Source organism: Ctenopharyngodon idella, chromosome 15 (genome assembly GCF_019924925.1).
Source record: "Ctenopharyngodon idella isolate HZGC_01 chromosome 15, HZGC01, whole genome shotgun sequence".
NCBI classification, from domain to species: Eukaryota; Metazoa; Chordata; class Actinopteri; order Cypriniformes; family Xenocyprididae; genus Ctenopharyngodon; species Ctenopharyngodon idella.
In genome coordinates, this window is record NC_067234.1 from 20,009,580 (window position 1) to 20,023,012 (window position 13,433).

The window sequence follows — 13,433 nt, forward strand, 5'->3', positions numbered from 1 at the left end:
AATATTCATATATTCATAGATAATATTCACATCACAGAATTAAACTCTTATTAAAACATTTTACAGAGACTAAAGTGGAGCTGAATTATTATCTTATATTCTCCAGTTACACACATATGAGGCTGTTACTGAGCTTGAAATAAAAATAGACTCACAATAGTATAGTTCCTTCAGTTTATAATGTCGATCATACTTCAAATCAGAGAGCAACTTCACTCCTGATTGTCCTAGATTATTCCCAATCAGATCCAGTTCTCTCAGGTGTGAGGGGTTTGATCTCAGAACTGAAGCCAGAGCAGCACAACCTTCATCTGTGACTCCACAATCAAACAACCTGTAGAGAAAAATGACACACTCTTTAATCTCTCAGTTCAGATCAGATCAGTTTAGCAGTGAATTTATTATTAAAGAGAAAGTACAAACTTAAAGCACAAATTATATGATATTTTAGATCTCAATAATTTATCACACAGAGCAAAAAACACATGTGATTTTACAAAATTAAAAACAATACTTTAGAAAGTGTCAATGCAGAAAGAAGAACATGATGAACAGTGAGAATGAATCCAGCATGTTCTTCATTTCTCAGTTCTGACTGTTGAACTCGAGTCTGTTTAAAGTCAAGAAACTGAAATGTTGATTGTGTGTGAAAATGTGTATTTCAGTGTGTGTTCAATCATTTACAGCTCAATCAGCTGAACTCACAGCAGCAGAAAGAGGCTGAACACTTCAAATATACTTTATATTGTGATTCATGTGTGAGAGTCAAATATGATCTTACCACAGTTTCTCCAGTTTACAGTGAGGATCCTGTAGTACATCAGACAGCAGATTCACTGATTTTCCTATTTTATTCCTAGACAGATCCAGTACTCTCAGGTGTGAGGGGTTTGATCTCAGAGCTGAAGCCAGAGCAGCACAACCTTCATCTGTGATATCACAATAACTCAACCTGTAGAGAGATGAAAATCAAATAGCATAATAAATAGTTAAACACTATCAAATAGCTATCAAAAAAGCTATCCAACAAATTTCAATACCAATATAATTTAAAAATGCCAAATTCTTATATAAGTTTCATGGTCAAATTCACACTAATAAAAAAATGTTAAGACTGAATTAAATTATTATTTTGTATTTATTAACTAAGGGTCTAAGGAAACCAAGGGTTTTCAACCGGGGGTCTGCAGGGGTCCGACAATTTGATCACAAATAATTTTTTGTTAAAAATTAAAACATGGGTAAAAAACAAAGCCAAATATAAGCACCCTCAGTTGATACTGTAATAATATTATATTGGTGAAACAGGTTTGGCAATCGCTCCAGTGCGCTTTTGTGTTTGCACTCAGGAGAATGTCAAATGTTTCTATCTACAACGTGTTTTTGCAGCGGTGAGAAATGTAGCCAATCACAGACATGTTTGTTGATCTCTTGAACACAAGGGCCAATCAGAGGTGTTTCATTTAGTCAGAATCCACTCACTGCTCAAAACAATGACATTTTTGTTCAGTACTGAGTTCTGCACACTCATGAATCCTCTCATTAAACAAAGCCACGATGCAATAAGAGATTCATTATTCAGTATAGACAACTTTATTGATTAATGGAACTTTGTGAGATTGTGAACATAGATGAGTGACAACTTGATTGTAAAGGGAGCGCTCTTTCAAGGCTATATATAATCCATTGAATAAAGGTTTTGTTTTTCTTGCTGTTGAGAGGAGCGATAGCCAATTACACACTGCAAAACAGGATGTCAAAATAGATACATGCAATGTAAATCCAGACTAACAGATTAATAGAAAAATATTCATATCAATGAATTTTTGAAATTCAAGTCTCACTGTACATTGCTATTCTTGTTATGGGGAAGCTGTTTCTACACATTACATCTGCACTTTACTAGAAAACCTGCACTAATTTTTCAGATACTCAGTGATTTGATTCTTAATCATCCATCTCACAGTGAAATTTAAATGTGAAGTTTTAGTCAACTTTAAGCCAAAGATTAAGTAAATGTTTAATTTTCCACCTGACTAGTAATATTAAAATGTAAATTATGTGCAAGAACATTCAACTGGTAAACCTGAATTATTTATTCATTTGCAAATTCTCTGACTTATTTTGAATGTCTGAAGGAATTTTACATTGTCATCATGGTTCAGAAAAACACACCAAAATACTGACCACTAAACTCTGGACAACATCTGCAGCACTAAGAATTTATGAACTTTAAATTTTCCTAATGTTTTAACAGTGAAGTGATTGTTCTCATTGATACTTACTGAACTGATCTGGATTCTTTAATCACGGGCAGCAGCTTCTGAAAAACTTTCATATCTTCAGCTTTATTGTTTCCTCCTACAAACATCTTGAGATCAAACTCATCCAGCTTCTTCTCTGATGTCAACAACACAAAAGCTACAGCTGACCACTGAGATGAAGAGAGTTTGGCTTCCTTTATTCTTCCAGATTTCAGATACTGTTGTATTTCATCCACTAGTGAATGATCACCCAGTTCATTCAGACAGTGGAACAGATTGATGGATTTCTCTGGAGAATCAATGATCCTGATCTTCTTCTTGATGTACTCGACTGTTTTCTCATTGCTGTCAGATCTGCTACTTGTCTGTTTTATTAGTCCTTGAAGGAGAATCTGATGAGACTCCACTGACAGACCCAGAAGAAACCGCAGGAAAAGGTCAAGATGTCCATTTTTACTCTGTAGAGCCTCATTCACAGCTCTCTGATGCAGCTCAGATAATGAAACATGTTCTGATGAATTGAGTTGAAACCAGTCCTTAACTTTAGACCACAAACTCTGTTTGTTGATTTGGTCAAACACATTTCTGTTGTTGTTTGTACAGGAGAGGTGCACATATAGAGCTGCTAGATGTTCCTGAACGCTCAGATGAACAAAGCAGAAGACTTTCCCCTGATACCAGCCAAACTCCTCTCTGAAGATCTGAGTGCACAATCCTGAGTAGACTGATGCTTCTGTCACATCAATGCCACACTCTCTCAGGTCTTCCTCATAGAAGATCACATTGCCTTTCACAAGCTGCTGAAAAGCCAGTTTCCCCAGTTTGAGGATCATGTCTTCATCTGTCACGTTCTTCTCATAGTCCTTCTCATGTTTGATGTTGGTCTGAAGGATCAGGAAGTGTGTGTACATTTGAGTGAGAGTCTGGGGAATCTCTCCACTCTCTGCTTCGCTCAACATCTTCTCTAGAACAGTGGCTGAGATCCAGCAGAACACTGGGATGTGGCACATGATGTCGAGGCTCCTTGATGACTTCAGGTGTGTGATGATTGTATTGGCCAGACTCTGATCACGGATTCTCTTCCTGAAGTATTCCTCCTTCTGTGGCTCACTGAAGCCTCGTACCTCTGTCACTCGATGGACACACTCAGAGGGGACGAGATCAGCTGCTGCTGGTCTGGAGGTGATCCAGATGAGAGCAGAGGGAAGCAGATTCCCCAAAATGAGGTTCATCAGCAGCACGTCCACTGAGGCTGGTTCACTTACATCACACAACCTCACATCGCTCTGAAAATCCAGAGACAGACGACACTCGTCCAGACCATCAAAGATGAACAATACTTTATATTTGTCAGTGGATATTTCCATTTCTTCTGTTTCAGTAAAAAAGACATGAAGAAGATCTGAAAGACTAAGTGTTTTGTCCTTCATCAAATTAAGCTCTCTGAAAGGAAGTGGAAAAATGAGCTGGACGTCCTGATTCTCTTTCCCTTCAGCCCAGTCCAGGATGAACTTCTGCACAGAGACTGTTTTTCCAATGCCAGTGACTCCCTTTGTCAGCACAGTTCTGATGGGTTTGTCTTGTCCAGGTAAAGGTCTAAAGATGTCATTGCATTGGATCGGTGTGTCCTCTGTTGCTGCTCTCCTGGATTGTGTCTCAATCTGTCTCACCTCATGCTCATTACTGATCTCTCCACTCTCACTCTCTGTGATGTAGAGCTCTGTGTAGATCTCATTCAGGAGTGTTGGGTTTTCCTGCTTTGCTGTTCCTTCATACAGACACTCAAACTTCTTCATCAGATTTGATCTAAACCTGTTGAGGACTTCATGGCTGTAAAATTAAAATACTCCATTATTACATGAGTTAGCACAATGTCTATGATACTCTTTATGATATCTTCAAATTAAATCTTTTTACAGGAATGTTATACCTGAGATCAGTCTGTGTATCTCCACTCTCAAAATCTATTATATTATCTATAGACTCGTCACTCCTCATAGACACACAGCTGGGCTCTGGTTCTGTTCTCTTCTGATGAACTGAACTATAACAGAGAGATTAAACTGAATGTTTTAAATCACTGTACTCAAAAAAAAAAAAAAAAAAAACATTCTTTTATCTATGGAATATAGAAACACTTTAAAGTTTTTTTATTTACACTGTGACATAAAAATTGTACATTTAACCAAGCACTCTCATAGCCTCTGTGAGCAACACTATATGTGTTAACATATCAAATGAATATCAAAAAAAAAAAAAAAAAACATGTATAAGTATAATTATTCATTATCATAATACTGTTCTGATAACACAAAATGCCATACTATAATCATATTTTAAAAGAAACGTTATACCTGAGATCAGTCTGTGTATCTCCACTCTTAAAATATATTGGCCAAACCATAGATGCATCACTCCTCACAGACACACAGCTGGGCTCTGGTTCTGATCTCTTCTGATGAACTGAACTATAACAGAACAGATTTAATACTTTATGATGATAATCACTTTTAATAATAATCACAAACATCTTTTTGCATCCTAACAAAATATCTTCTTGCCATCTTCAGACCTTTAACCATCATTTAATTTAATCTAGTGTTTATTCAAAGTACCTGCATCCTGGAGAAAAATCTTCATCCCTGGATGTTTGTGTGTCATCCTCATCCATGATGAAGCTGAACAGCTGAAACAGAATCTGATCTTCACCACTGACTCTAAATAGAAATGATAAACAAACACAATAATTCAGCTTTTCCTCCGACTCTCGGGATCAAGAGACGCGGCGTTCACTCAAATGTTGTAGGCTACAGTATGTTAACACAAATGCTAAAATAAACCACAAACACAAAACAATGAAACCATGTTAATTTGCTTAAAAATATATAAAACGCATTTCAAATAACTATTTACGTCCTTCAGAAAAAAAATATTAATACGGAAGTCACCTTTAAGTCTCGTGCCCTGAACACTCACCTTGAGCAACACTTAATTACCGATTATAAAACAGCCTGCACCTTTTCTACCAAGTATCTACACGTAAATTAATGACTTGGCTTTTATAAAGTTTACTGTAAAAAACGTTGATATTCCTGTAGAATCGATTATGGTTGTTTAAATGGTGAAACATCAACTCTGCGCATTTAATTTCACTTTTTATTTGTGACGCGAGCGATGATGATGTAACGTTTCGCGCTCAATCTCACACCCCATATATACGTCACGGCGGTGCACGTTTTGTGCATTTGTCCCTGAATAAATGATTGCATGTATTCGCTTCGTATAATGTTAGCTTACAGTATAGCACGGCAAATTTCTTGCGCGGTAAAGTTAGTTTTAGGTCAATATTCACAGGATATTCTCCATGGAGCGTAAGGGACCGTCTGAAAACTCCAAACACAGTGGAAAAATGTTAGAGATGTCCAGTCATTCATAATGATCTTTATGTATTTAGGAGATAACAAATTTCTATACTTTTTTAAACTACAAGTTAATCTATTGAACCATTGACACGGATTTTGATTGATCTATGAGACCTACAAGGATTTCTTATCCTGTATCTCCTTCTGGTGAATCACATTCTCCCATTATAATAAAGTAAGCTGTCTTTATTGTACAATAAATCGCTTATTCACAATGTTTATGGCTTGTTGATTAAAATATGAGTGTTTTAGTTTCGTCACTTCCTGTAGTGTATAATGAGTGTTACACCATCATTGTAATCAATATCTAGTGTATCCAGAACAATTACAAACTGCTTATGGTGACTTTCAGCACTTATTTTCATGGGCCATTGCATATAAAATTGAGTATTAAATTAGAAAAGTTCTTGTATAAGTTCAGGTCCTGTAATAGATCATTGTGGGAAACTGTAATTGAGAATAACAGACCAACAAAAAGATAAAAACAAGAAACTGGTGTGAAGTCACAGATTGCTGTGTATCTCTGTGTCTTCAGTCTCTGTAGCTCCTTATTCACCATCAGCTGATCCTGAGGAAACTGGACTGACGTCTAAATACTGAGAGTCCTACAATAAAACACACAGACAGTCACATATGAGTATAAGACATTACTGCTGTCACATCACATCAGGAGATCATTTCAGAAAAAACACAGCCAGAGATATTAGTATATTCATTTTAGTCAGAGATATGAATGAAAAACTGCTAATAGATTAGTAACAGTAAATGATAAATGATAACTCTCTTAATCACTTACACACAGAGACACTGTAAGAGATGAAAATATTCATATATTCATAGATAATATTCACATCACAGAATTAAACTCTTATTAAAACATTTTACAGAGACTAAAGTGGAGCTGAATTATTATCTTATATTCTCCAGTTACACACATATGAGGCTGTTACTGAGCTTGAAATAAAAATAGACTCACAATAGTATAGTTCCTTCAGTTTATAATGTCGATCATACTTCAAATCAGAGAGCAACTTCACTCCTGATTGTCCTAGATTATTCCCAATCAGATCCAGTTCTCTCAGGTGTGAGGGGTTTGATCTCAGAACTGAAGCCAGAGCAGCACAACCTTCATCTGTGACTCCACAATCAAACAACCTGTAGAGAACAATGACACACTCTTTAATCTCTCAGTTCAGATCAGATCAGTTTAGCAGTGAATCCATTATTAAAGAGAAAGTACAAACTTAAAGCACAAATTATATGATATTTTAGATCTCAATAATTTATCACACAGAGCAAAAAACACATGTGATTTTACAAAATTAAAAACAATACTTTAGAAAGTGTCAATGCAGAAAGAAGAACATGATGAACAGTGAGAATGAATCCAGCATGTTCTTCATTTCTCAGTTCTGACTGTTGAACTCGAGTCTGTTTAAAGTCAAGAAACTGAAATGTTGATTGTGTGTGAAAATGTGTATTTCAGTGTGTGTTCAATCATTTACAGCTCAATCAGCTGAACTCACAGCAGCAGAAAGAGGCTGAACACTTCAAATATACTTTATATTGTGATTCATGTGTGAGAGTCAAATATGATCTTACCACAGTTTCTCCAGTTTACAGTGAGGATCCTATAGTACATCAGACAGCAGATTCACTGATTTTCCTATTTTATTCCATGACAGATCCAGTACTCTCAGGTGTGAGGGGTTTGATCTCAGAGCTGAAGCCAGAGCAGCACAACCTTCATCTGTGATATCACAATAACTCAACCTGTAGAGAGATGAAAATCAAATAGCATAATAAATAGTTAAACACTATCAAATAGCTATCAAAAAAGCTATCCAACAAATTTCAATACCAATATAATTTAAAAATGCCAAATTCTTATACAAGTTTCATGGTCAAATTCACACTAATAAAAAAATGTTAAGACTGAATTAAATTAATATTTTGTATTTATTAACTAAGGGTCTAAGGAAACCAAGGGTTTTCAACCAGGGGTCTGCAGGGGTCCGACAATTTGATCACAAATAATTTTTTGTTAAAAATTAAAACATGGGTAAAAAACAAAGCCAAATATAAGCACCCTCAGTTGATACTGTAATAATATTATATTGGTGAAACAGGTTTGGCAATCGCTCCAGTGCGCTTTTGTGTTTGCACTCAGGAGAATGTCAAATGTTTCTATCTACAACGTGTTTTTGCAGCGGTGAGAAATGTAGCCAATCACAGACATGTTTGTTGATCTCTTGAACACAAGGGCCAATCAGAGGTGTTTCATTTAGTCAGAATCCACTCACTGCTCAAAACAATGACGTTTTTGTTCAGTACTGAGTTCTGCACACTCATGAATCCTCTCATTAAACAAAGCCACGATGCAATAAGAGATTCATTATTCAGTATAGACAACTTTATTGATTAATGGAACTTTGTGAGATTGTGAACATAGATGAGTGACAACTTGATTGTAAAGGGAGCGCTCTTTCAAGGCTATATATAATCCATTGAATAAAGGTTTTGTTTTTCTTGCTGTTGAGAGGAGCGATAGCCAATTACACACTGCAAAACAGGATGTCAAAATAGATACATGCAATGTAAATCCAGAAAAATATTCATATCAATGAATTTTTGAAATTCAAGTCTCACTGTACATTGCTATTCTTGTTATGGGGAAGCTGTTTCTACACATTACATCTGCACTTTACTAGAAAACCTGCACTAATTTTTCAGATACTCAGTGATTTGATTCTTAATCATCCATCTCACAGTGAAATTTAAATGTGAAGTTTTAGTCAACTTTGAGCCAAAGATTAAGTAAATGTTTAATTTTCCACCTGACTAGTAATATTAAAATGTAAATTATGTGCAAGAACATTCAACTGGTAAACCTGAATTATTTATTCATTTGCAAATTCTCTGACTTATTTTGAATGTCTGAAGGAATTTTACATTGTCATCATGGTTCAGAAAAACACACCAAAATACTGACCACTAAACTCTGGACAACATCTGCAGCACTAAGAATTTATGAACTTTAAATTTTCCTAATGTTTTAACAGTGAAGTGATTGTTCTCATTGATACTTACTGAACTGATCTGGATTCTTTAATCACGGGCAGCAGCTTCTGAAAAACTTTCATATCTTCAGCTTTATTGTTTCCTCCTACAAACATCTTGAGATCAAACTCATCCAGCTTCTTCTCTGATGTCAACAACACAAAAGCTACAGCTGACCACTGAGATGAAGAGAGTTTGGCTTCCTTTATTCTTCCAGATTTCAGATACTGTTGTATTTCATCCACTAGTGAATGATCACCCAGTTCATTCAGACAGTGGAACAGATTGATGGATTTCTCTGGAGAATCAATGATCCTGATCTTCTTCTTGATGTACTCGACTGTTTTCTCATTGCTGTCAGATCTGCTACTTGTCTGTTTTATTAGTCCTTGAAGGAGAATCTGATGAGACTCCACTGTCAGACCCAGAAGAAACCGCAGGAAAAGGTCAAGATGTCCATTTTTACTCTGTAGAGCCTCATTCACAGCTCTCTGATGCAGCTCAGATAATGAAACATGTTCTGATGAATTGAGTTGAAACCAGTCCTTAACTTTAGACCACAAACTCTGTTTGTTGATTTGGTCAAACACATTTCTGTTGTTGTTTGTACAGGAGAGGTGCACATATAGAGCTGCTAGATGTTCCTGAACGCTCAGATGAACAAAGCAGAAGACTTTCCCCTGATACCAGCCAAACTCCTCTCTGAAGATCTGAGTGCACAATCCTGAGTAGACTGATGCTTCTGTCACATCAATGCCACACTCTCTCAGGTCTTCCTCATAGAAGATCACATTGCCTTTCACAAGCTGCTGAAAAGCCAGTTTCCCCAGTTTGAGGATCATGTCTTCATCTGTCACGTTCTTCTCATAGTCCTTCTCATGTTTGATGTTGGTCTGAAGGATCAGGAAGTGTGTGTACATTTGAGTGAGAGTCTGGGGAATCTCTCCACTCTCTGCTTCGCTCAACATCTTCTCTAGAACAGTGGCTGAGATCCAGCAGAACACTGGGATGTGGCACATGATGTCGAGGCTCCTTGATGACTTCAGGTGTGTGATGATTGTATTGGCCAGACTCTGATCACTGATTCTCTTCCTGAAGTATTCCTCCTTCTGTGGCTCACTGAAGCCTCGTACCTCTGTCACTCGATAGACACACTCAGAGGGGACGAGATCAGCTGCTGCTGGTCTGGAGGTGATCCAGATGAGAGCAGAGGGAAGCAGATTCCCCAAAATGAGGTTCATCAGCAGCACGTCCACTGAGGCTGGTTCACTTACATCACACAACCTCACATCGCTCTGAAAATCCAGAGACAGACGACACTCGTCCAGACCATCAAAGATGAACAATACTTTATATTTGTCAGTGGATATTTCCATTTCTTCTGTTTCAGTAAAAAAGACATGAAGAAGATCTGAAAGACTAAGTGTTTTGTCCTTCATCAAATTAAGCTCTCTGAAAGGAAGTGGAAAAATGAGCTGGACGTCCTGATTCTCTTTCCCTTCAGCCCAGTCCAGGATGAACTTCTGCACAGAGACTGTTTTTCCAATGCCAGTGACTCCCTTTGTCAGCACAGTTCTGATGGGTTTGTCTTGTCCAGGTAAAGGTCTAAAGATGTCATTGCATTGGATCGGTGTGTCCTCTGTTTCTGCTCTCCTGGATTGTGTCTCAATCTGTCTCACCTCATGCTCATTACTGATCTCTCCACTCTCACTCTCTGTGATGTAGAGCTCTGTGTAGATCTCATTCAGGAGTGTTGGGTTTCCCTGCTGTGCTGTTCCCTCATACAGACACTCAAACTTCTTCATCAGATTTGATTTAAATGTGTTGAGGACTTCATGGCTGTAAAATTAAAATATCACATTATTAAATGAGTTAATAAATAAGCAAAGTCATGTTTGTATTCTGTATCATAATTAAATCAAATCTTTTACAGTAACATTATACCTCATTTCAGTCTGTGTATCTCCACTCTGAAAATGTATTTGATGACCTGTAGACCCGTCACTCCTCATAGACACACAGCTGGGCTCTGGTTCTGATCTCTTCTGATGAACTGAACTATAACAGAGAGACTAAAGTAAATGCTTTATATTACTGTATTCAAAACAAACAAACAAAAATACATATATTCTTTTATCTAAAGAGTATAGAAATACTTTAATTTTTTTTTTTTTATTTACACTATGTTGACATAAAAACTGTACATTTAACCAAGCACTCTCATAGATGTGTCTCTGTAAGCAACACTATACCTTAAAATATCAAATAAAGATAATAAAAAATAACTATAAACAATGTATAAGAATAATTATTCATTAGCAGAATACTGTTCTGATAACATAAAATGCCATAATCATATTTTTTATAGAAATGTTATACCCTACCTGAGATCAGTCTGTGTATCTCCACTCTTAAACACTATTGGCAGATCCATAGACGCATCACTCCTCACAGACACACAGCTGGGCTCTGGTTCTGATCTCTTCTGATGAACTGAACTATAACAGAATAGATTTAATCCTTTTTGATTATAATCACTTTGAGATAAGGTCTTACAAGCATTTATCACCAAACGTCTTGCATGCTAACAAAACACTCGCCACCTTCAGACCTTTAACCGTCATTTAATTTAATCTAGTGTTTATTCAAAATACCTGCATCCTGGAGAAAAATGTTCATCTCTGGATGTTTGTGTGTCATCCATGATGAATATCAACAGTTGAAACAGAATCTGATCTTCACCACTGACTCTGAATAGAAATGACAAACACAATAATTCAGCTTTTCCTCCGACTCTCGTAGTAAAGAGACGCGGCGTTCACTCAAATACACGATGATAATTGTATGTTAACACAAACGCTAAAATAAACCACAGACAAAAAAAAAACAAAAAACAATGAAACCATGTTCATTTGCTTCAAAATAATAATAAAAAACGCATTTCAAATATTTACGTCCTTCAGAGAAAATATTAATGCGGAAGTCACCTGTACGTCTCGTGCCCTGAACACTCACCTTGACCAACATTTGATTATCGATTAAAAAACAGCCTGCACCTTTTCTACCAAGTATCTACACGTAAACTCATGACTTAGTTTTTATAGTTTTTATAAAGGTTACTATAAAAAAAAACTTTAATACTCCTGTAGAATCGATCATGGTTGTTTAAAGGGTGAAACATGAACTCTAAACATTTACTTTCACATTTTATTGTGTGACGCAAGCCATGATGACGTCACGTTACGCACTCGATCTCAAACACCATATATACGTCACGGCGGTGCACGTTTTGTGCATTTGCCTCTGATTCCTGAATAAATGATTACATGCATTCGCTTCGTATAATGTTAGCTTACAGTATAGCATGGCAATGTTCGCTGGATATTCCCTATGGAGCGTAAGGGACCGTCTAAACTCCAAACACAGTGAAAAAATGTTAGAGATGTCCAATCATTCATAATAAACTTTACGTAATTAGGAGATCACTACGGAGCCCCGGACATGACATGCAGGAAAAAAAATAGTAGGAGGGAACGAAATAGTAAATCGTGCGCACGATTTAATTTTTTTCTTGCATGTCATATGCTCCGTAGATCACAGATTTCTATACTGTAGGCATGTCTTCATTCCCATTGGCCAGAGATGTTCATATTAGTCATTCATATTAAAGTGATAGTTCACCCACTAATTTGGCGAATTTCACTGCCAAATCAAAAGCGCAATAGAACAGTTTTTTAAATTAAGTCACCAGTAAATTGTATGGCTCCTACAATAAATGTTGTATTGTCTTATATATGTTTTATTTTACCAGTTGTGGAATCCAACCATTCAACCATCTGAGGTAACGTAGTTAGCCTACTTTATTGAGTATTTCCATTTTATTTAACTTTACACATTTATTAATAGTAAATTAATAATTAATAAATTTAAGATCATCATGTTTGCAGCGAACAATATATTCAGACCTAGTGGAGTAATAGTATCTAGGTCTGAATTGAAATAGGCTATATTGTTTTAATGGATCACGCTACAGACATAATGATCTTATAATACATGATGCATTGCTGTGTCCGTTATCGCATAAATTCCCACTTTTGTACACTTTTGCTTTAACAGACATTAGACAACACTGCAAAATCAAGCTGTTATATTCATATATTTATTGTCCAACATTCCCAATTTTTCTGATGCATGTCCTTAATTTAATTTCATATGTTGGTAATAATTCAGTGTTTATAAGCCTTTTAAAGAATTTTAACCCAAACTGACTGGGTTTCTAGAGAGCAAAGGTTTTGTGAAAAAAGTGGAAGACTTAAACACAAAGTGTGTCAAATAAACTGTGTAAAAAGGATTTGATGATCGGTAGTGATAGTATTTTATTCTGTGTTGTCATCATTCAGGTTGGATTTCAGGTTTAATGTACTTTTTTTTTTTTTTTTAACAAAGCAGCTGATATTGCCATAGAAACTAGTGGACTGCCGACTCGCTTTCACCCCAAAATGGCGGAAACGCAGGGCTGCTGCTGGGCGCCGGTGTTTCAATGGAACGTTCTATTGAGTGTCGCTTCTTGTTAGTGTATAGTCTTTGATAGTGTGCACAGATCCACACTTCGAAAATCTACCAGGAAATAGTAGACCATGTGGGGACTTTCGGCATACTCTTTTCAACATACTATGCTTTGGGAAAC

The 13,433-nt window shown here is 36.4% G+C and overlaps 2 protein-coding genes across 31 annotated transcripts in view; both read right to left on the reverse strand.

The window, feature by feature from the left end:
- Window positions 1-6,836, reverse strand: part of LOC127494995 (NACHT, LRR and PYD domains-containing protein 12-like) — a 40,408-nt gene extending 33,572 nt beyond the window's left edge. For 8 of the 30 annotated variants that reach the window (XM_051861336.1, XM_051861347.1, XM_051861334.1 and 5 more), the window contains exons 1-2: window positions 4,880-5,229; window positions 4,619-4,732 (exon numbers count right to left, since the gene is read on the reverse strand). In XM_051861336.1, the coding sequence (XP_051717296.1) occupies window positions 4,619-4,732; window positions 4,880-4,935 (170 nt within the window). In that variant the 5' untranslated portion in view covers window positions 4,936-5,229. The other 22 variants (XM_051861337.1, XM_051861345.1, XM_051861324.1 and 19 more) reach the window with 9 other exon arrangements.
- Window positions 187-11,942, reverse strand: LOC127494996 (protein NLRC3-like). The gene is made up of 7 exons (XM_051861352.1): window positions 11,762-11,942; window positions 11,401-11,496; window positions 11,131-11,244; window positions 10,691-10,804; window positions 8,777-10,585; window positions 7,289-7,459; window positions 187-334 (listed from the first exon to the last, which is right to left on the reverse strand). Exons 2-6 carry the CDS (start codon window positions 11,448-11,450, stop codon window positions 7,318-7,320), a joined length of 2,229 nt encoding a protein of 742 aa, XP_051717312.1. The 5' UTR covers window positions 11,451-11,496; window positions 11,762-11,942; the 3' UTR covers window positions 187-334; window positions 7,289-7,317.
- Between the last annotated feature and the right edge of the window lie 1,491 nt (window positions 11,943-13,433).

Bases quoted from the DNA above. Each gene is read 5' to 3' on its own strand.
- LOC127494996 (XM_051861352.1), bottom strand. From the start codon at position 11,450: ATGGATGACACACAAACATCCAGAGATGAACATTTTTCTCCAGGATGC. The intron at 11,245-11,400 runs GTATTTTGAATA...ATTCTGTTATAG, and splicing joins CATTTTTCTCCAGGATGCAG to TTCAGTTCATCAGAAGAGAT. The intron at 7,460-8,776 runs GTAAGTATCAAT...ATCTCTCTACAG, and splicing joins AAAGAATCCAGATCAGTTCA to GTTGAGTTATTGTGATATCA.